This window comes from Microcaecilia unicolor, chromosome 3, assembly GCF_901765095.1.
Source record: "Microcaecilia unicolor chromosome 3, aMicUni1.1, whole genome shotgun sequence".
NCBI classification, from domain to species: domain Eukaryota; kingdom Metazoa; phylum Chordata; class Amphibia; order Gymnophiona; family Siphonopidae; genus Microcaecilia; species Microcaecilia unicolor.
The window spans coordinates 310,175,993-310,200,518 of record NC_044033.1 but is presented as its reverse complement, the minus strand read 5'-3'; the positions used below and the strand labels follow the sequence as shown (position 1 = coordinate 310,200,518).

The 24,526-nt window shown below is 42.7% G+C and overlaps 1 protein-coding gene across 1 annotated transcript in view; it reads left to right on the top strand.

The window, feature by feature from the left end:
• The window catches only part of PDE1B (phosphodiesterase 1B), a 390,321-nt gene that overhangs the window by 227,488 nt on the left and 138,307 nt on the right, over nucleotides 1–24,526 (top strand). The window contains exons 2-5 of the mRNA XM_030198308.1: nucleotides 1,329–1,442; nucleotides 14,475–14,657; nucleotides 16,817–16,883; nucleotides 23,940–24,056. Coding sequence (XP_030054168.1) covers nucleotides 1,329–1,442; nucleotides 14,475–14,657; nucleotides 16,817–16,883; nucleotides 23,940–24,056 — 481 coding nt within the window. The remainder of the gene's footprint in view (nucleotides 1–1,328; nucleotides 1,443–14,474; nucleotides 14,658–16,816; nucleotides 16,884–23,939; nucleotides 24,057–24,526) is intronic.

Here is a 24,526-nt window from a genome sequence, read left to right as displayed (position 1 = left end):
GAGTTCTGTTTTATTTCTGTTTATTACCTTTAAAAGTGGAGTAACACTGCTTTACTCCTTATAGACAGATGATCAAAAGCCCCATGCTGTTGCAAACAGCACTCTAAAAATAGCGCTGGAACAGCGTGGGGCTTTACCGGACCTATGATCAGAGTTAACTGCATGCAAATTTAAGCACGCAATTCTCTCTGATCATGGGGTAGAAGTGCGGGAGGATTGTGCCTGAGCATGAACTCAAGCACAATCCTTCCGCACTTGACAATCCTCCTGCACTTGTTTGACAGGTCTGCGCTGTCAAACACAGGGGCTGGAGGTCCATGGGACCACCAGACCCCAACTACCCCTGCCTGAGCTAAGCAAAAAGGGGGCTGGAGGTCCGGTGGACCCCCGGTCTTCCTGATTCACTTCCCGACACAGGTTCAGGGGGATCGGGGGGACCGGAGGTCTGCCAGACCTCCAGCCCCCCCCCCCTGTTGCTAGGGGGTGGAGGGGTCGGGTTGGGGTTCCTGTTGGGGCTGCTGCATTGGGGAGAATGGGGGCCAGCTAGCATGCAAATGCATTGTGGACAGGGCTCACCATTCCTCCTCAATGTTCTGCAAACCCTAATGCCAGCTCCGAGCTGGTGTAGGGTTTGCCGTGGCCAGCATGTCAATCTTTGGCACGCTGGTCACTGATCATTGGAATGAATAGGTTTAGCATGCATTTGCATGCTACTTGCGCTAAGAGCCCTGTTTTGCATGTGTTTGTATGCTATTTGCGTTCAGAGCCTCCGAGTGCGTTGTTTCACACACTCGGGGGCTCTGATCATGGAGCGGTAGCAAACGCAGGGGCTAGTATGGTGCTAACAGCCTCTAGAGCCTGCGTTTGCTTCTGATCATCGACCCATCAGTGACCAAACCCAGACATATCGCCTGTCCTGCCTTGATATAACCTTACAAAATTACTCTGAAATTTGACCTTGTTATTATTGGTCATATGTTTAAAACTATACACAGCTGGTACCCTAGTTTCAATTTAAAACACATTTCACCTTGTTTGAATGTTAGCATATCCTCCTTTCACACTCCTCCTCTGTTATTTTGACTCGAATGTGGGTGGTTCCTTTAATGCATCTCATGTTTTGGTTTAATAATATTGTTACAAATGATCACTGGATATTGTATAAGAAATCTGGCTATTTTCCAGAGCATGAGAGAGTAGCAGTAGAGCTGGTGGTGTATAAAGAGAGGTAGTTATTCTGGACTAAAAAAGCTTGACCCCTCAGTAGATGTTGATCTTTTCTATGGTATATGCAATTTATAAGAGCAAATTGTCTTTGTTTTCTGCAGTCTGAAGTACATGGTGAAGCAGTTGGAGAATGGAGAGGTGAATATCGTGGAACTGAAGAAAAACTTGGAATACACAGCATCGTTGCTGGAAGCAGTTTACATTGATGAGACAAGGTGAGGTGACTTCAGTTTCAGGAACTGTAGGAATCGCAGCGTCACCTCCATGAGATGACGGGATAGTTTAGGGAGGATTGTGGCTCACTTTCTTTGCCCCCTGGGATGCCCATTTTCAGGCTATGAGATAACCAAGCTCTTGAGACTAGACTCAATGTTACTGTAGTGACTCCTATTGGCTAACCTGTAAACAGCAGTGAAGTTCAGAGACAGTAGTCTCCCTTTCCACTTGCCATTTTCAGGAGTGACTTCACACTGTTCTTCCAGAAACCACTCTTGAGGTTAGGAGGCAATTTTTATAAAGTATTCATGTTTTTCGTAGATCCTGAGATTGCTTTGTACCTAAGGATCTTCAAGCAAATGTTCAAAGGGGGGCTCCATTGTGTTTCAACACTGAAGGTCTTCTGTACCCAGGTGCATGCACCTACTTCAGGACAGATGCAAAACTGGCACGCTAAAACCCATGCAGGGATTGAAATCACTTCATGTTTTTTGCTGGTCTTGCTCCCCCTGTCCCTTCCTAGCTTGGTTACCCATAGAGGAGGATGGTAATTGTTGCTAAACTATTTAATTTCAGTAAACTGGCCTCATTATAGGCTTTTAGGCTGCTTATGGAACCCTCCAGTCCAAATGTGATTGGTTCAGCGAAAATGTAAAGCCACGTTAAACATTTTCCATCTAGAGCAAGATGTGCTGTTAAGCCAGTCACAGCATTATTGACACAATTATAAAACTCCTTTGGATTTCAGTTGGATGAAAGGCACTATGCAGAATTAAATTGTTATGGTCTTACTTTCCATCAACAAGCAGGATTGAATTAAGCACACGTGTGGTTGACAACTTTGCAAATCACTGGGATGGAATAGCTCTCCCAGAGCTCAGAACTTTAAAGTTCTGAGCGTGCATGGCCCTTCCTGCTTGTAGTGGTCTCCTTAGTTTTGTTTTTCCACTCAGCTGAATGGATGGTAAACAAAGCTCTCCCAACAAGTTTCTTAATGTTTTTCTTTGTCTAAGTGTTTATTTTCTTTTGGTTTTTATTCCTACGGGTCCTATATGGCTCCAAAATCTGGATTTAGGCCATGCAAAAATGTGGCCTAAAAATCCAGAACTTCAACACGTGCTCCAAGTGCTGGTGGGATGCAGATCATAACTAGAGTGGATGCAAGCATTGCGCTTGTATGTCTCCTAGATCATTAAAGGATTGCCTTCACTGCCTTCACAACCACCATGAAACTGAAAAGAAGTTGCTTCAAAAGAAGAAAGGAGGTCCCTCTCTGTGCAGAAATCTGTGAGCTCTGTGCATATGAGTCAAGAATCTTTTATGGCATGACCTTCAAACCTTCGGAATCCTTTTAGGACTGCCATATGCCATTAAAAGTGGCCCAGTCTGAGGCTGTAGGGTCTTGGGGTGATGTTGATGTGGAGGTAGAAGGTCTGAGCTGGGAAAGAGTGGCAGAGGGAGAACTCCAGGGACATAAGGTGCAATGGGATGTGATACGAAGGCTCAGCTGAAATCCCTGCCATCCGATCTGGCACAGGAAGGACATCAGGATTGGTCTGCCAAGTGCCTAGATAAAAGGAAGGAGAATACGGACCTCGGGGGAACCTCAAATCCAGAGGGAGTAGATCCAATTTGTTCGACTTGTGCAGCAGAGGAGTCCAATTGCTGGAGATTGGAGTTTTCCCAATAGTTGGATCAATAGATCGCAAAATACATTTGGAAGCATTTTGGCGAGGTGGTGAGGCTGTATCACCTGGATACCCTACGGAAGAGCGCACTCATTTGTGAAGGGAGAATGGAAGAGAAAAAAAACCTGACCCAAAATGGTAAGGCTGAGTCAGACATGTGGACAACCCCAGGTGTGTGGGTGTTTGTTGAACATTTAAGAGCAGAGTGGTTGAATAACTTGTTGCTTGTTAATGAAAAGTGGGGGAAAAAATTAAGTTCTTGGAAAAAAAAATAAAGATAGCAGTGTTTGTTAAGAAAATGATGTTAAGCTGGGCTTCTTCCAGAGTATCTTCTACTAGTCCAGTAATAGCTCTTTATTCTCATGGGACTTGGTAAAAGACTATCATGACTTCTCTGAGGAGGAGTCTTATGGGGTACCTTCTGATCTCTCTCCACCCCAAGAGAGATGTAAATCTCCACCTGAGGTTCTCTCTTTCACTGGTTTTGTCAAGGAGATGGCTTCTGCCATCCCATTTAAGTTGGAGATGGAGGTAGAGCCCAGGGCAGAGAGGTTGGTTGGCCTGGACTATGAGCCACCTCCTGAAGAAGGGGTCATGGTATCACTGTACCCAGTCTTTCATTGTCCACTCTCAAATGAACTAGAAGCTCCAGAACTCATGCCTTGACTGCTCCGGGTAGAGAGGCTCCATCCCTAGATTCGTTTAGGAAGAAAGCTTTTCAAACTTTAATATCATTGCCTGCATCCAGTCCTACCTGCTCTATATGAGCCTTTACTTATAGTCTTTGCTACGCAGTACACTCAATATTGCAGATTCTCTCCCACAGGAGCAGGCCGCAGAGGTTTCCCAATTGGCTAATAAGAGCTGAAGTGTAGGAAGTATCTGGCCAGGGGCGTGTGTGATTCTTTTGACATTGTGTCCAAACTCCCCCCAGACCCCCAAACATAGAACCTCCCCTACCCCTGAAGGCTAGCCCTGGTGGTCTAGCAGTGGATCCTCCAACCCCATCCTAGCCTCAAGAAGGAGGAGAGACTAGCACTCCCTCCCTCCTCCTGCTGGGCCGGGCACCTCCTGAAAATGGCAGCGCCCTGCCCAATGCATCCTGGGCTACACTGGGTGGGGCTTAATTGGAAAATTCCAGAACTTGCACCTTCTACTACTACTACTACTATTTAGCATTTCTATAGCGCTACAAGGCGTACGCAGCGCTGCACAAACATAGAAGAAAGACAGTCTCTGCTCAAAGTGCTTACAATCTAATAGACAAGAAATAAAGTAAGCAAATGAAATCAATTAATGTGTACAGGAAGGAGGAGAGGAGGGTAGGTGGAGGCGAGTGGTTACGAGTCAAAAGCAATGTTAAAGAGGTGGGCTTTCAGTCTAGATTTAAAGGTGGCCAAGGATGGGGCAAGATGTAGGGGCTCAGGAAGTTTATTCCAGGCGTAGGGTGCAGCGAGACAGAAGGCGCGAAGTCTAGAGTTGGCAGTAGTGGAGAAGGGAACAGATAAGAAGGATTTATCCATGGAGCGGAGTGCACGGGAAGGGGTGTAGGGAAGGACGAGTGTGGAGAGATACTGGGGAGCAGCAGAGTGAGTACATCTGCTTGCCCACTGCTGTTATAATAGTAGAAGTAGACAACTAAAGCCATTATCCATGCCTCACTTTGATGACTTCCACCTTTACTGAACTGATCTACTCTGATTTTTTATGGCTTGTGAGACGATAAGTGGGCCCTGCCAGGTTGCATGTTGATGACATCACCAAAGCTTCTCTTATAATCTTGCCTGCTCCTGAGGCATCATGCCGAAGGGGCATGCCAAAGGGGCAGGTCACACCCCTTTTTGTGCCCCTTTGGGTGCAAATTTAGGCATCATTGTTTATGGTAGTAGTATCAGATGTGCAAGATTCATTTATATTTTCAATTAATGAGTAATTCAATTGTGTGTATTGAGAAGAAGATGTCCTGTGATAATGCTCATTTTAAATTATTATTTGTAGCTGTTTTGTTAGATAACTCTAAATGCTTATTGCAAAATGTGTTGGTTTAAGATATACTTGCTTTGCTTTTTATTATTTGGAGAATGGAACAGAGTGGATTCATTACTAGATCAGGCTGAATGGTATATCTCTGTTTTTATTTTTCAGTCTAGGCGATTAAAATTAACACCTGGTGTTATCTTAACACTTGTCAATCTGATAGATTGTTCTGCTCATATGCAAATAAAGATTCATAGGATTTCTAAGCTGGGCAGACTTATACGGTCTGTGCCAGAGCCGGTGGTGGGAAGCGGGACTGGTGGTTGGGAGGTGGGGATAGTGCTGGGCAGACTTATACGGTCTGTGCCCTGAAGAGCACAGGTAAAAATCAAAGTAGGGTATACACAAAAAGTAGCAAATATGAGTTATCTTGTTGGGCAGACTGGATGGACCGTGCAGGTCTTTTTCTGCCGTCATTTACTATGTATGTTACTATGTATGAGAAATCAGAAAAGTTCTGTTTTTACCAAGTCATACGACAGAAACAATTTAAGGAATCAAAATCTAATTAACATATCATGTAGCACACAAGAAGTTATCTCTTATGTGCCTATACCAGACTATTACATCAACACAAGGTCGGTAGTCAATAAGTTAAATGTTATCAGAGATTTTTTGGAAGACAGTCAGCCAGGTTTTCTTTTCTCACAGAGACCTGGTTATAGCTTGTTGATGATCTGAAACTGCATAACCTTTGTCCTGCTATTTACAAAATACTACATCTGCTCAGACTTAATAAGCGAGGAGGAGGAATTGCGATTATTATAAAAGTTTCTTTCTTCAATATTTTATTTATTTATTTAGATTTTGCTCAAACCTTTTTCAGTGGTAGCTCAAGGTGAGTTACATTCAGGTACACAGGGTATTAAATTATTAGGTTATGTGAGCTCCTCCTCTTATGAGATTTTTTCTTGTGAAATTAACGACGGTTCTCTTGTGGGTACTTTATGTTGTATTTTATTTTATTGTCCCCTAGGAAAATGGGAGTACAGCTAGGGAGAGTGTTTATGATTTTATTACAAAGAATGCCTTACATTATTACCATAATTGTTTGGTGGTGTTAATTTACATTTGGAAAACTTTTTAGATTCAAATTCAGTGGACTTATTAGAGGTTTTAGAGTCTTTAGGATTCGTACGACCTCATGGAAAGGACCATCGGTTGGATCTGCTAACATTTTCCAACTACAGGTCTCAAGATCTTTTATTTCAATTAACTTCTTGCCAACCTGTCCCCTGGTCTGACCATTGTTTATTAGATTTTGTGATTAAGTAGAAGGATAGATCAGGACTGGCTTAACCATTGGACCGGTCCAGTCTCTCTCCTTCTTCCCCCCTCAACAGGTCTGGCACTGCTCCCTCACCTCTCTCACTCCCCGCAGTCCTGTAAAGTTTGTCAGTTGCCGGCAGCAGCAAGACAGGCTGCCTTTGGCCAACCCCTGGGTTTCCTCTGCTGCATCCTGCCTCCTCTGATGCAATTTCTTGTAGTGGAGGGAAGACCCAGGGGCCAGCGAAAGGCAACCTGTCATGCTGCTGCCACCAGCAACCAACATAAACTTTACAGGACCATGGGGAGTGAGAGAGGCAAGGGAGTAGTGCTGGGCCCGCAGGAAGGGGGAAGAGGGGACCACGGGGAGTGAGAGAGGTGAGGGAGTAGTCCTGGGCCCGTGGGAAGGGGGAAGAGAGACTAGACCGGGAAGTGGGAAGAGATACCGACCCAAAGGAGGGAGAGATGCTGACCCTGCAGGGGGGAGGGGGGGCACCAGAAGCGATGCAATGGAGGGGGACACCACCAAAGCAAGTTGACTCAAAGCACCACTATCTCTTGAGCCAACCTGGGGTAGATGTAAACGAAAAAGGGATTCTGTGATATAATTTTCAGGTGCAACCCAGATAGAGGAGTTGGTTCAAGATTGGAATTACATCACCGGGATAGTACTGGATGAAATTGCTCCATTAAAAAGAAAGTTTTTTTAAAAAATGCAGAAAATCTGACAAAGTGTAGGAAGTTAGAACAGAAATGGAGGAAATCCCCATTAGATGGAAGTAGAAATAGTTGGAGAACTGTGATTTTGATTTATAAATCTGAAATAGCATGCAGGAGGAAGTATTACTGTGCTATTTTAGTAGGACTGATAAACCTGACTCCAAGAAACTGTTTAGTAAATTTGTTTACTAATGTTACTGACAACATCAAGGAGTGGATCTAACCGCACTAGCACTTTATTTTAAAAGGAAAGGTTGAGGTTATTAGAAACCAGCTAACTCAGACTGGTGACATTTATATAGATTGGGATTTATCAAGTTCTAGGATCCCATTAGACAACATTTAGGCACAGTTCGGTACCATTAAAGTGAAGGATGTCAGAAAGCTGTTAGGAAAATATGTTGCTTCAAATTGTGCACTTCATATTTGCCCTGATTATTTAATGAAGTCACCCACGTTATCATTTCTACCTGTAATTATTGATTGGGTAAATAAACAAATGAAGGTGAGTAATTTCCCAGCATCGAGCAGAGATATAATTCTAACCCCGATTTTAAAAAACAATAAAGGTGATATTCAAGAGATCACTAATTATAGACCTGTTGCTTCTATTCCACTTCTTACCAAGGTAATGGAAAGTTGGGTTACTCTGCAGCTAGAAAGTTACTTAGATAAATTTTGGCATTGACACAGGAACGGTGAGCTGTTGGGCTGCAGCTTGAGCTGCAGCAGACAAGTTCTCTGGGCTGGCAGGAATAGAACAAGAACTAAGGCAAGACTCGACAGGACAGGACTAGGCACAAGGGAGAAGACACGGACCGGATCCAGACAAAGCAAGGAAGACAATGCAATGGGGCTAAAACTGAAATCCAGAAAGGACAAGGCAAGATACGGAACTAGGCTAAAACTGGGTCCAGACAGACACGAGGGCAAGGCAACAAGCAAGACAGACAAGCCTGGAACTAGACACTAAAGACAAGTAAAGGCATGGAGGAAGCAAAGACTAGACAAGGCAGGACTAAACAGGGCAGGAACAAGAATCCAAGGTAAGGCAAAGTCTGGAGACAAAGCAGGGCTTGGAGCTTGACAGGAACTCAGAGACAAGGCAGGCAAGGTCCAGGGCGTGGCCCGGGAGCAAGGCAGGAGCTGGAAGAGGACCAGGAACAAGGCAGGAGCTACACAAACCAGGCAAGCAGGGTCAGACAAGAACAAGAAGACCTTGTTGCAAAGGCGCTGGAAGCAAGCCTGGGCCTTCTTTAAATACTGCAGGGCAGGAAGTGATGCTCCCTATGGAAACTCCCAGCAGCACTGCAGTGACACTAATAAACAGTGTCTCTTCAGTATATGCATGCCCTAGGGAGGGGCGCACCATACCATGAGAGCAAGCTGCCACCCGGAGGAGTGCCAGTTTGCATTGTGGGACCCAGCCCAACACCCCCGCAATGCCAGAAGGAGGTGTTATATATGTGCTTTTTTTCCGATTTTTAAATGGAAACCCTTTCTGGATTTCTGTAAACCAGTTGTTAAGTTTTCCTAGAATAAAAAAGGTCAAATCCTGTAAATTGTTAGTTATATTTACCTTACCAAGCCACTCTGGTTTGGACTTCTTTGTCAGCTTCAATTTGTCTCCAGGGAAGTTATCTTTTATTTAGGAAAGCTTTGAAAACTGTTCTATTTGGAAAATATATCCTGTCTAAACAATAAGGAGTTGTGCTTTTTCTAAATTAGAACTAATGGATTGTTTAGACATTATGTTGTTCAATTCCTGGATAATGTTCTAGTTATTCTTTTTGTAACGCTCATTGAACTTTGAAGGTAATGGCAGGCTATAAGACATGCAATGTAAAAGTAGTATTCTATTTTTAGTCAAAGTAGAGGCACTGCGAATTTAAGCAGGCATCCCTTACTGCTGAATTCTCAAGGGCCCTACATGACAATCAGCAATTCTGTATCTGGCATAATCCAGTTACTGTGCAACCTGTTTCCAAGAAGATGAATATGAAATATAAGGTCCAATTGGCTCCAGGTTTCCAGGAAGTCTTAAGTTTCACCTCCTTTGTAGTCAAAGTGGCTAAGGAAGCCCTAAAGGTTTAGAGAATTTTCCATTACTCCACTGGGAAAAGATCCATGGCTTCTAGATCATTGTGGCAAAAAAGTGGCTTTCAGCTTGTATAGCAGCCCATCAGCTCCATGTGGTGCAGTGTGTGCATACAGTCTCAGAAAGTTTGAGCTTTTATGCTTAGCATTTCATCATAGGCTCAGACTCAGGTAGCTGCCACATTAGCAGAGCAGAGGTCAATGAATGTGGCACTTATCTTATACAGAGTTTTCACTTCTGCCACTGCTGCAGGGTGCCTAGCTTAGTTGTGCATATCTGGTTTCCTGAGGATGTACATTGCATATTTGTGGATGCCTTTTATACAGGGGGGTTCATTATTTGGCAATTATGTAAAATAAACAGTGGACATTATAAAATATTACTGTGCCTCTTCAGCATCTTTCAGCCGACCCTCTTTTATCTGAGTCATCTTCAAGGTATACCTCTATAAAAACCATACCATAGAGGTTTTTATTGTTGCAAGATACTTTTTTAATCTCTATTAAAAACAACTTCATCAACCCCAGCACCCAGTCTTTCTCAAACCTCATCAATGAGAGAGGGCTCAACCAAAGCGGATTACATCCCTCAGTCAAATCAGCAGCATTCTTTTTGACTGCATGCCAGACTCTTGGATAAACAGATCTTCGTTCTCCTTTGGGCCAACTCCATAGAGCTGGTTCAACCACAGGGAAAAAAAAATCTGGGTTTCAACTCCAGGTATTTCCTCGCTCCAAAGAAGACTGGAGGCATATGCTCCATCCTTGAACTCAGAACCTTGTATTGATTCCTCCTTAAGGAATAATTCAAAATGAATAATCTCTCCTTCATTCTACTATTTCTAAAGAGAGGGGCTGGATGGGTACTTTGGATCTCAAGGATGCATAATCCATCCTCACTACAGAAAGTATCTGAAATTCATCCTTCAAACAAACCAGTTTCAATGCAAGATTCTTCATATAGCCTGTTGTGGCTCTCTATCCCTTGATAATTGGCTTCTTTTGGCCTCTTCCAAAATCCAGGCTCTAGCCCTCAGGGAGAAGATAAAGTTTATCTCCTCCAGAGTCTAGGCTTCATTATCAATTTTCAGAAGTCTATTATATGCCCTACAAATTCTATTTCCTTTATAGGTGCCATTCTGAACACAATTCAGATGAAAACCTTTCTACTAGAGGACAGAATGCAGGCCCTCATTTTGCATTTCTGCAACATACAAGTAGCACTTGTGGTCATGGGCAGGGCCTGTTTGTAGATGGTGGGTTACATGGTTGCAGTCATCCATGTAGTACCTCTGGCTTAGTTGAAAAAGCAGTGGACTCGATGGGAATTCAAAGTGCCAGTGGAATCACCACTCCTATCTTCATTACTTATTGTTCAGTTCAACTCTAAACTATGTTACAAAGGTGGACATCCAACACCAGTAACTGGTTTTGCCTTTACTCCATTGCAATACCAACTTGTCCTAAGTACAGATGTATCAGATATGGGCTGGAGAGTCCATACTGATACTTTCCTCAAATAAGGAATACAGTCCACATCAATCACTTAGAGCGCCATGCAATTTATTATGCCCATCAAATCTTTCTTCATCTATTCCAGGGCACATCAGTCTTAATCTTAGGAGATAATCATGTGACAATGTTTGTGTAAAGAAAAAAGGATGAATAGGATTCCTATATTCCTGCTGAGAAGCAGCAAAGGTTTGGGACTTTATCATAGGTAATTGTTTCCAACTATATAGCTGACAAGCTCAGCAGAATTTTCCAGCCTTGTGAGTGGTCCCTTTTTGCAGCAACCATACAGACTATCTTTCAAGAGTGGAGGACCACTCAGGTGGCTCTCTTCACCAGCAACAAGAACACAAAGCTTCCTCCTGTCCTCTGACTGCCTAACCCCATATGTACTAGCAATCCCTTCTGTGTGCATAATCACCAATTCCTCTCATAGCAAAAACTCTGTACAAATTCCAACAATGGCCAAGTACCATTATTCTCATTGCGCTATCCTGGCCTTGATAGAACTGATTTCCTTTTTAAAGAGGTTAAAAGACTTATTGCCAACCAGGCTTCAAGGATATCCAACATTATTCACTCAACAAGAGGGCTGTCGTCTTCATCCAGATTTGAAGTGTGTAGCTGCCAGAATGTGGCAGTTGTGCAGTGTTTAGTATCAACTCTAGGTTTACCAATGCCTGTCTAAGACATTCTGATAGCTGCAAGAAAACAGTCCACTAGATGTATGCATGCTTTCAAATGGAAAAGGCTTTCTAATTGATGATTCACAAATGGTCACAATCCGACCACATATCTGTCTACCATCATTTTTCTATGTTTATATCATTTACATTTTCGTGGGATCCAGACATCTTCAGACAGAGTGTATCTCAGTGCTCTCGTCACCTATTATGCTTCAGTCGATAGCCTTCCAGCTTCTCGGTGTTCCATCATTTCATGCTCATGGAAGGACTTCATGTTAAAGCACTATTGCAGAAACCCCTTGTTCTATGGGTCTTTGGTTTTGTTCTAACTTCTTTCATAAAGCTGTCATTGTATCTCCATAGCGCCTTACATGAAAAGTTCTCATTTTAGTAGCCATTACCTCTGCTAGAAGATTGAGTGAAATTCAGGCACTGGTAATTTACATGCCGTGCACACAATTTCATCATCATAAAGTAGTTCTATAAAATCATTCCAAGTTTTTATCTAAGGTAGTAACATCTATCCACATCAATAAGGAAATGGTGCTTTCTGTATTCTCTCTAAAACCTCATAACAATCAACTTGAGAAAGTTCTCCACACGCTAGGCTGTAAATGGGCCCTTGCATACTATCTCCAAAAAAGCTGAATCAATCAGAAGTCTGTGCAGCATTTTATTTTTTCTAACCTACACGCCAACATATTTGGCATACCAGTCTCCAAAAGAACTGTAGCAAAAATGGCTGACATCCTGCATCCATTTTGATATGAACAAACCGATGCTTCTTTAAACTCAAAAGTAAAATCTAATCAGATTAGAGCCACTGTAAGCACACTGGGTCTCTTAGTCTGCTTTGCTGGATCCTGCTATCAAGCAGCGACATGGGCCTTGCTTCATACTTTGCACTATTGCTTGGATCAAGCCACAGTAAATGAATTTGCCTTTGGTCAAGCTATGTTGGCCAATTTGTCCATGTGAGGTATCAAGTCTCATGTTTTTTTTTACTGCAGGCAGCTCCTAAGTATTGGATCTCACAAAAAGAAGCAAGAATCCCTAAGCATGAGAGTCATACACTTGTATACCTGATGCAATCCTGTTTGTTAATAGAAAAAGCATTGTTGCTCACCCATAACAGTTGTTTTCCATAGACAGCAGGATTGATCAGGTACACAGTCCCACTCACCTAAATTCTTGAGCTTTGGAACTAACTGAGACACTGAAGAACCTACCACACATGTTTGGAACTTTGCACTAAGTTCTGAGCACTGGGAGAGTTGTTGTAGCCCAGTGACATGAGATGTCACCACCCATTCTATACTTGATCCAGTGGCGTATTTGTTCCAGGTGCGTGTGTTACATATGCGCATCTCTTGTCGACTGCGTCCCCCCCCCCCCCCCCACCTCTGTCTTAAAATCATCATCCTCCAGTCTTTGCCCAGGCAGCGGCATTCATAGGTGTCTGCAGCCTGCACCGGGATTTTCTCTGTGAACCATCCCACCCCTTCTGACACAACCTCCTGTTTGTAAAAGCACCGGGATTTTCTCTGTGAACCGCCTGTTCTGATGCAACTTCCTGTTTCTAAAGGCACTGGGATTTTGTCTGTGAACCGCCCCTTTTGATGCAACTTCCTGTTTGTGAATGGTGGAACAGTTCACGGAGAAAGCTCCAGTGTAGTCTGCAGGCAGTCTATGAGTGCTGCTGCCCTTGCCTAGACAAAGAATGGTACCACTGGGGGGGGGGCACACCCGTTAAAATTTCTCCCTACCCCACTGACTTCATCAATCCTGCTATCTACAGAAGACATCTATTACTGGTGAGCAACAATGCTTTATGGTACAAAGATCTTACATTCTTTGCCTTTTATATGTCAGAGTATTAGTTTCTTCCTGCTGTCTTGGGTTTCCAGCTCAATTAGAACCAGACTGTAGGCTGGCCTGGTCACTCAGGTAGCAAGTGCTTTGCACTGGATACCAAACATTGAAGGGGGGGAGGGTTGACTTGTGGCCCACTGGGCCACCAGGGCCATTTGCGGGGATTCTGGGGGAGGGGTTAGGAGGGCTGGAGACCCACCGGAACTACAGCCTCCCCCTGAACTTGTGTTGGGGGGAGTGGTCAGGGGGACTGGAGGTCCACCGGACCTCCAGCACCTGTGTAGCTGGGGTGGGGTCCAGATCTGGGTTCCTGCTCCTGTAGGAGGGGGGGCTGCTGCATTGGGGGGAATGGGTGTCTTGCTAACATGCAAATGCATGCTGGACAGGGCTCACCATTCCTACCGAGCTTGCGTAGGGTTTGCCACGGACAGCTCACCAATGTTTGGGGCACTGCTCGCTGATCATTGGGGAGGAATACATTTAGCATGCATTTGCATGCTACTTGCGCTGAGTCCTATTTTGTTTGCATTTGCATGCTAGTTGCATTCAGAGCCCTCAAACGTGTTGTTTCACATGCTCAGGGGCTCTGATCATGGGGCGGTAGCAAATGCAGGCACTAGTATGGCGCTAACAGCCTCTAGTGCTTGCGTTTGCTTCTGATTGTTGGCCCACTGATGCACAAATTTACACATATTTTTTGGATGCAGGTGTAAATTTGTGCATCAGCATTTGTGTATAGTTAGGACTGTTTCTGGGATCCTGTTTTATGGAAGCACACAGACACCTATGCTGTCTTTATAAAAATATACTTAAAATAGTTCCCTTTTGGAGTTCTTACATGGGTGTTCTTTTAAAAGAAAAACCAAGCTTAAAACAGGCAAATTTTTGGGTACCAGAGAACAGGTATAAAAATATGTGCATATATACTTTCCTTAGGAAAATGTTCAAAGTGAAAGTACGCATACATTTCCTCTGATGTGCTTTGTGTAAACTACTGCCCAAGTTAGGTAGCTTATTATAAACTTACCCTCCCTCTGCAAGTACTGGAGTTATGCTAATCCCTAGAATTACAATAATACTCTCCAATAGTAGTCAATTTTTTCAGGCAATTTCACTGTAAAACTTGACAAGCATATCATCTGTTCTTCTCCAGGCAAATTTTGGACACGGATGATGAACTACCAGAGATACGCTCCGATTCGGTGCCATCCGAAGTGCGGGACTGGCTAGCATCCACCTTCACCCAGCAGACCAGGTCGACTGGACGTCGGTCCGAGGAAAAACCCAAATTCCGCAGCATTGTGCATGCTGTACAGGCAGGCATCTTTGTAGAGAGGTGAGAGAGGAACAGAAGGGTAAAAGGATTGGGCACCATCACCCAGCATTTGCTAAGCTGTGAAATAGGTGGAAGGAGGTCACGTACAAGAGTGCATGAACACAGACAAAACTGCCCAATTTAATCAATAAATCAGAGATGCAGTGTTACCCATTACATAGAGCAGGAAACACCCAGCCAGTCAGATTTTCACGCTATCCACAATTAAAATGCATGAGAGAGGTTTGCATATAATGAAGGCAAATCACTCTCATGCATATTCATTGTGGATACCCTGAAAACTAGACTGGCTTGGTGTGTCCCGAGGGCTGGGTTGAGAAGCCCTAATATAGAGAAATGCTCATAAATGTAGTTATTCAAATCCAAAGACTGCACTGTTGCAACAAGAAGGGGTAAAGCACAAGTTGGTCATTGATATCATATTCTCTTTCTTTCGTGTTCTCATTCAGTTTACTTGATAATAATGTCTCATTTATGAAATTGGTAAATATTTCCTAAACTGTGTGTTTTTGAAAGCTACTTCAGTTTTGAAAGTCAGTGCAGTGATAACAGAATGGTAGCCTCAAAATTTTTACAGATCAGCACATTTTATTTATGTGTTTGTTATAGAGTACATATTTGTGTAGATATTTTAGTCTCTGAAAAGCAAGTGCAGTGGAACCACATACAGCACTCATATAACTGTGTCTTGCCAGTATGGGTGAACATTTCAGACCTTTCCCAGTTGCTGTACAAGGGTGCGCAATAGATTCAGTGTTTATACAAGACTCGCAGCTGCTCCGTTTTTCTCTTCTCCCATTTTTGGAAGAGGATGTTCCACCGAATCACTCATGGGCAGCTATTTATGCCTAGCACAATATATATTCTGAGGTGGTTTTTTTTTCACTCTTTGCAAAGATATCTTCACCTAAGCTGTGGCCCGCTTTCCCAACACTGCCATCTTTGGTTTTTTTTTCATCAGTTTTCATGAATTATTTTTCTTGAGTGCCATCATTTATCAGGGTAGGAACAGTTAGTGGGCCTATCCTAAGAAACCTGCATTCTGCTCAGCTTATTCTTTTTGTGAAAATATGTTCACGTCTTAATTTTGTTTTCCTCCTCGTTTTGGAGAAGCAAGCTAGCAGTTTCAAGAGGTGTCTTAAATACTTGCTAGAAGATGTTTCTCATGGATTATCACACTGAGGGGGTCTTTTACTAAGGCGCACTCACGTTTTTAGCGCACGCTAAAAATAGGCACAAGCTAAATGTTAGAGACATCAATGCATTCCTATGGGCATCTCTAATGTTTAGCGAAGCCCAATTTTAGCGCACGCTAAAAACATGAGCGCGCCTTAGTAAAAGACCCCCTGAGTGTTACAAATGCCTGGCTGCAGGTCTCAATACCTCTTCATTCAGCCTCTTCACTAAGGGTGGCTCAGGCCCAGCAGGAGAAGTTCTGTTCCTATCTGCTGCTACAAGTAAATCCATCTCAAAGCTAGTCCCAAAACCTAAGGAGGGCGTCCAGTGTGCAAAATTGCTCAAGCAGTTTATGGAATAAGGTCTGTTACGCATCTAACTTAATTGTTTGATTAATTGCTAATAGGCTTTAACAACAAATAACTGTCAGTTATTAGTGTTAGTTGGCACTAATTTGGCAGTTAGTCACATAAGTGACCTGAGTTGGTATTGTATAAACTGGACGTGCAATTTCCAGAGCACGCAACTGCAAGGAGGGTTTGAACCTGGGAGGAGCATGTGCAAGTCAGGGGGGTGCCTATGAATTACATGTGTGGCTTATAGACTACTAGCAGTTATGTGCCTAATTGTCTATGGTTAGGTGAAATCATTTACACCAGCCATTTGGCTGGCATAAGTGCTTGCGTCTAAAGTTTGGCGCAGAATAGTAGACATAGTCTAGTATTCTATAACTGCAGTTCCGTGCAAGAACGTTAGCACACATCATCCCGAGGCCTAAATTTCAGTGACCTTTTGAGAATTTACCCCTTTATGTGAGCAGATGACATACAATCATGTCATTGTACATATGGAAGAGATTATATGCCGTTGGTAAGTCATTTATGATGCTGGGGCTTTTTGGTGAGCTATTTGTGGGCTACATTTTAGCATGAATTCTGCTAGAAAAGTTTTCACCATTTGGCAACCCTGCTTTACATCCACAGGATGTTCCGAAGAACGTACACTGCAGTTGGACCAAACCATTCTCTGGCTGTGGTTAATTCCTTGAAGGTATGACAGAATATTTATTTATTTAGATTTTGCTCACACCTTTTTCAGTAGTAGCTCAAGGTGGGTTACATTCAGGTACTCTGGATATTTCTCTGTCCCAGGAGGGCTCACAATCTAAGTTTGTACCTGAGGCAATGGAGGGTTAAGTGACTTGCCCAAGATCACAAGGAGCAGCAGTGGGATTTGAACCGGCCACCTCTGGATTGCAAGACCGGTGCTCTAACCACTAGGCCACTCCTCCATATTCTCAGTCTAACTTGGAGACATTTTAAAGCACAGCCAGTAACCTGATGACAATACCGAAATGGTTCTGGTAATGAATGGGTGAGGTAAAATCTATGATTTGGTTCAGTGGAGAAGATGCTGTTTGTGATATTATAATTCTGATTTAACTGGGTGTGAGACAGTATTAATTTATTGTATTGATTTATTTCTTTACTTCTGCTGCACAACTATTGATGTTAGTTTTCAAAGGAATTTAACTGGGTAACTACAACCTCCAGGGTAAAACTTGAACACCATATACCAGTGTGCACACACTGGCAATCCCCAAACAGAGGGGATGTTTTGATTAGGAACCATTTCCATGATACCTTATAGTTTTGCCCAGCTCCTCTGCTGCACAACTAGCAGGGCCGGTGGGGGTGGGGCAAAATTCCTTGGGGCCCGCCCGGCACTAGCATTGCTCTTCTGTTGCCGTGCATGGCAGTTCCGCAGAGCAGAGTACTTCCTTCCTGCTGCACCTCTTTGGACACAGCAGGAAGGAAGGAAGGAAGGAAGAAAGGACTCTGCTCTGTGGTGCTGCTATGCATAGGAACAGGAGAGCCATGCTAGCACCGGGCCCTGGGGAATTTTGTTGTGCACAGTGACAGAGAAGGATGAGAAAGCGGGGCAGGCCTGGAGGGAGGGAGGCGGGCCCGGGTGGGTGTTTGCCCTAGGTCTGGCTTTGTCTCTTGGCTGCCCTGCATGCAGGCATGTTCTTATCAGCTTAAGCATAATTTCTGAGACTAACAACCTCAGTGGTTTCTCTTCAAAAATCTGTTTAACATTTGACCAAATGTGTAGTTAAATATTTGGGAAATAATTTCACATTTTATTCTTCAAAACAATTGACATTTTTCCTTGATGGAAAAAAAGATGTTGATTTCAGTTATCTCCACACCGACTCCTAATACGGACTTATTACTCACCTTTATGTAGAGAGTCACCTAAGGTAGTGTACAGTAGAGAATTGCACGTGGACAAAAATATCGCCTGTCCCAGCTGGAATCTAACCTGTCCCCGCAAGTAATCTCCTCCATCTGTGCCTGTTCCCAGTACTAAAATAACCTAACCTATACCACCATACCTTTTTAATCTGAGCATTTTATTTTTCCATTCGATTTTGTCTGTGTCTTTTGATTGTCTCCGGGTTTTTTCCTGCCTCTCCAAGGTCTTCTGTCTATTTGGCATTTTTTCTTTCTCCATATCTGCTATCCATCTTCCCTGTGTCCCTATTTGTCCTGTCTATCACCCCATGGATACAGCAGGCACAATTTGACATAAAAAAGCATAACAATAGTAAAATGACCAAATATAAATATAAACACAATCAGTGAGGTAAACTTGGAAATGACAAATTGAAACCTAGTAAAAGGTCTAACATGAGTCAGTATCATAAATATACACATTAAACTGCACTGCAGAACAATCATGTAACAGAAATATGATGAAAGTCAGTATAATACAAACAATACATAATGGACAGCATGGAAGAACATGTACCGCAAGGATCACCACTATCACCGATCCTCTTCAACCTCAGGAGTAAAATACAAACGAACACACGCGACCAGCTTTTCCTACATAGGCACGCAGGCATGGAATGCACTCCCAACTCACTTGAAATCGATAACGAATTAAGTAGCTTCCGCAAATCTCTGAAATCTCACCTCTTTAACAAGACTTACCAGGGGATCCCATAGCTAACCATGACACAACTCCTAACTACCTTTATTCAGAACTTATCTATCTATAACTGCTTGACCAGATCCTCTTGTCTTCCTTGAATCTGTATAATATCAATTTTATTTTGTACCCTGGTATGGCGATGCCATAATAGGTCTTTGTAAGCCACATTGAGCCTGCAAATAGGTGGGAAATGTGGGATACAAGTGGAATAAATAAATAAATGATGACTCCACTAACCAAGACCCTATCCACCCAAGGGCTCAACCCATTTATCTACGCTGACGACGTTACATTATACATCCCATACAAACATGATCTGGCGGAAATCACCAACGAAATCAAACTAAGCTTAAACATCATGAACTCATTGGCAAATGCATTCCAACTAAAACTCAATACAGAAAAAAACACACTGTCTCATCATCTCATCCTAATACAATACATACAAACCCACAAACATTAACACCCCAGGATACACCCTCCCTGTCTTAGACAGCCTGAAAATTCTTGGAGTAACGATCAACCGTAACCTATCACTAGAGACCCAAGCAAAATCAACCATAAAGAAAATGTTTTTCTCAATGTGGAAACTCAAATGCGTAAAACCATTCTTCCCAAGGGAAATATTTCGTAACCTGGTACAGTCCATGGTATTAAGCCATGCAGATTACTGTAATGGAATCTATGCGGGATGCAAGGATCAAATCATAAAAAAACTTCAGACAGCCCAAAATACAGCAGCCAGGCTTATATTTTGAAAAACACGTTTTGACAGCGCCAAACCACTCAGAGAAAAATTGCACTGGCTACCAATCAAAGAACGTATCACTTTCAAAATCTGCACGACTGTTCACAAAATTATTTACGGTGAGGCACCGGGATACATGACAGACCTCATCGACCTGCCAACCATAAACTCCACAAAATCTGCACGATCATATCTAAACCTCCACTACCCAAGCAGCAAAGGACTCATATACAAATCCACCTATGCAACCAGCTTTTCCTACGTAAGCGCAAAACTATGGAACACATTGCCAAAGCAGTAAAAACTACGTTCGACCACCTAAATTTTCGGAAAGCACTAAAGACAGACCTGTTCAGAAGAGCATACCCTACTGACCCAACATAAAAATACCGGTCACTTGCGACACAACATAACCAAAGACTGCAACGGACATATCTGACTCTTCTTCCCCCTTTCCCTTTCTAAGTTTCCCCCAACTGTTTCCTACCATACATATACCTCATTATACCACAATATCACTTTGTATTCATTCATACTATGTATTTGTTGAATCCGTTAACGGTTATATGTAAGCCACATTGAGCCTGCAAAAGGTGGGAAAATGTGGGATACAAATGTAACAAATAATAATAAATAACATTCAGATCACATAGATATAATACAATGTCAGCATGATACCAATGAAACAACTAATAAGCACACGCTGGAACATTCAAATAACTTAGATATGATGTTAATGCTGTTCTTACAATACAATTAAACATCTTACCATGTAGCTGAGGGGCCAAGTGCAGATATAGAAAGGGAGAAGATGGGTAGCATAAAGTCAATTGGGATAAATAGATGGGTAGCTAAACTAAAGGCAAATTAAATTTATAGTTAAATAAGGTATGAGGAACTGGTCTAAGTTATAGGGTGTGTAGCAAGCTAGTCCAGGTGTAGAGTGGTGTATAGTCATTCACTACATGTATTAAAGGCTTGGGAGAAGGGCCAGGCTTTCACCTGCTTCCTGAAGCCGAGGCCGCTTTGAATTCAAACGAGCTGAAGGAGAGGCGCAAAACGCCTTCTCATGTGGGGCCGCCACACTGATTACTAGCAAGGGAAAATAACATCCATCCCTTCAAGCCCACTTTTAAACTTTTCATTAGGGGTATCCTCAAGGGAGTAAGTGTTTCCAAATGCATTTCTCTTCTTCTATTGAGAAATGCCTTGTCCTTCAAGCATACAGCCCTTCTCTCCATCCACTTCCTGCTTTCTATCACAAGCTTGGGAAAATAGGCAGAGAGTTCTGAAGAAAGGGAAAGGGGATGGGACTTGATATACTGCCTTTCTGTGGTTACAATTAAAGCAGTTTACATATTATATACAGGCACTTATTTGTACCTGGGGCAATGGAGGGTTAAGATGACTTGCCCAGAGTCCCAAGGAGCTGCAGCGGGAATCGAACCCAGTTCACCAGGACCAAAGTCGGTTGCAATAACCACTAGCTACAAAATGAGGATGGGGACTCTTGGGCAAATGCTTTCAATCTCAAACTTAATGTGGACAAAACACATTGCCTTGTTCTGACTTCCCAGCACAAGTTCATCCCTCCCACTTCTATTGCGGTTAATAGACTCGCGCTTCCTGTCTACTACTACTACTTAACATTTCTAGAGCGCTACTAGGGTTACTGTCTCTGACAGTTTGAATATTTCGGGTGTAATATTTGACTGTAACTTAACATTTGACAGTCAAGCAAAGGCGCAAGCCAAGAAGATGTTCCTCATGTTGGGATAAATAGATGGGTAGCTAAACTAAAGGCAAATTAAATGTATAGTTAAATAAGGTATGAGGAACTGGTCTAAATTATAGGGTGTGTAGCAAGCTACTCTAGGTTTAGAGTGGTGTATAGTCAGTCACTACATGTATTAAAGGCTTGGGAGAAGAGCCAGGCTTTCACCTGCTTCCTGAAGTAGAGGTGGTCTCAAGTTAGACGTGGCTCCTCTGGGAGTAAGTTCCAGAATATGGGAGGCTACTCCTGAGAAGGCTCGCTGGCGGGTATCACATTGTACAATTGATGAGAGTACAGATAATGATGCCTGTTTTCTCTGAGAACATTGAAAATCCAAGAGCTTTAAATTTGGCCCTGTAAGGTCCTGTTTGCCAGAACAGGTTTTGCAGGAAGGGTGTGTGTTATCGTGCAGGTTCAAGTGTTTATGGTTTTTTTTTTTGTTGTTACATTTGTACCCCGCACTTTCCCACTCATGGCAGGCTCAATGCGGCAGGCAATGGAGGGTTAAGTGACTTGCCCAGAGTCACAAGGAGCTGCCTGTGCCGGGGAATCGAACTCAGTTCCTCAGTTCCCCAGAACCAAAGTCCACCACCCTAACCACTAGGCCACTCCTCCACTCACAGATATGTTGCTGATGTATGTTAATGCCATTACTGGTGTAATTCTTTTTATTTCCTTTCATAGCTGCCTTTTAGTTTTCTACTCTGATCCCTCTTTATTTGGGGTCTAATTCAGCTTTTTTTGTTTTTCTTTGAAATACTGTGTTTTCTTATGAATTATTTTTTTTTCTTTAATGTTTAGTTTTTGCTCTGTAACAAGTTTTTGTTGATTTTGTTAAATTGCTCTCTTTATAGATATAGAACAAGATGCAAAAGTGGCACCTAGCCGGCATACAGAAAATTGTACCCTCTATTACTAGAAAACTTTCTGCAATGATGCATTTATAAATGACATGATAGTGAAAAAAAGGTTCTGTTGATATAAGATGTTACTACCACTTGATGTTTGCACGTAGGAAACAGAGGGTGCAGCTTTCTTTTGCTTAACCTTTCTTGAGCTGAAAAAGGAAAACTGAGCTCTCATAGAACTGGTGCACTACAGTTGCCTAAGGACATGAGTTGCAGTGCAAGACCCGGAGGCCAATGGTAGCCCTCAGAGACCTCTGGGGTGGTCCCCATCCTCATTTTGTAGCTAGTGGTTATTGCAACCGACTTTGGTCCTGGTGAACTGGGTTCGATTTCCGCTGCAGCTCCTTGGGACTCTGGGCAAGTCATCTTAACCCTCCATTGCCCCAGGTACAAATAAGTGCCTGTATATAATATGTAAACTGCTTTAATTGTAACCACAGAAAGCAGTATATCAAGTCCCATCCCCGTTCCCTTTCTTCAGAACTCTCTGCCTATTTTCCCAAGCTTGTGATAGAAAGCAGGAAGTGGATGGGGAGAAGGGCTGTACGCTTGAAGGACAAGGCATTTCTTAATAGAAGAAGGGCATGCATTTGGAAACACTTACTCCTTTGAGGATACCCCTAATGAAAAGTTTAAAAGTGGGCTTGAAGGGATGGATGTTATTTTCCCTTGCTAGTAATCAGTGTGGCGGCCCCACATGAGAAGGCATTTTGCGTCTCTCCTTCAGCTCGTTTGAATTCAAAGCAGCCTCGGCTTAAAAATTAGTGAAGATCACTGCCCTACAGGGTTAGACCAAGGGTCCATCTAGCCCAGTATCCTGCTTCTCAAGTACCTAGCAGAATCCCAGAAAGTAGCAGGATTGTATGCTACTTAACCCTGAGGATAAGTGATTGCTTTCCCAGGTCTCTGTTATTAACAGTTTATGGACTTTACCGGCAGGAACGTATCCAAACCTTTTTAAAACCCAGCTACACTAACCCCCAAATTCTATAAACGGTGCTCAAAATTGTGTGCACAGATTTGGATGTGCAGTTTGAGTAATGATCCAATTAGCACCAATAATTGGTTGCTAAGAATTAATTATTGGTTCTAATTGGCAACAGTTTGAATTTCCGCATGCATCTTGCTAGGTGCTATTCTGTAAAGATACACATATAAATTTTTTTAGCGCACAACTGAAAAGGGGGCGTGGCCTTAGGAAGGACATGGGTGAGTCAGGGACATTCACTACAGATGCACGCAGTATTATAGAATACGGGATATCTGCGCCTCAGTTATGCACAAGGAATCGCACCAGGTTTCAGTTGGTAGAAATCCTTACGCCCAAAATTGAGTGCAGATCCCAGCGCTAAGCCAATGGAGCACCATTTATAGAATAGGACTTAACGCTAATTTTTTTCAGGCCCCAAATATGGGCGCCATTTACTGAATCTGGTCCTAACTGCTTTTACCACTTGCTCCATCAATGAGTTCCACAGCTTAACGATACACTAAGGGAAAAATGTTTTCTCCTATTTCTTTTGAATGTGCTAGTCTGTAACTTTGATTCATGTTTATCCATTCCATTCATATTGAAGATGAATCTTGATGATAATCTATTGATAGGAAAGGTTGCATCCCTTCCCTATCCCTTTCCAGCTTTCTGTGGAATAAATTCTTCTTGTTTTGTATTCCAGAACCTGGACCTATGGAACTTTGATGTCTTCTCTCTGAATAGAGTGAGTGAGGATCATGCTCTGAAAACCATAGTGTTTGAGCTGCTGACCAGACACAACCTTAACAGTCGCTTTAAGGTCAGAAAAACCATCGTGCATGGGTTGAAAGGTTTTGGATTTATTGGATTTTCTCTATTTTCAGGCCCTTTTTAAGTTCATTTTGCTCATTCCTTTTTCATGAATTGTATGCACATAGGGTATTGCATGTTACATTTGGGATGTACTAAATTTTGAAGGTGTGAAAATGAACTGAATGCATGCTAACAAATGAGTAAACTCAATGGGTACACACAAATATCTACTCATATTTGTGTATGTCTCTTTCCTCATTCTTCTGCCTTTCTTTTCCTGTCATTCTAATGATATTTTGGGGGAGGGGATGGGAGGATACCTAATATAATAGTTAGCTCTCACCTTTACACTGATATGCGCAAGATGAGTTGTAATATTATATACTTATAATATAACAAAAGCAAAAATATATAACAATAAGTAAGAATGCAAATATAGAAATATGAGCCAAAACATGCATTCTAAAAATGGGGCCA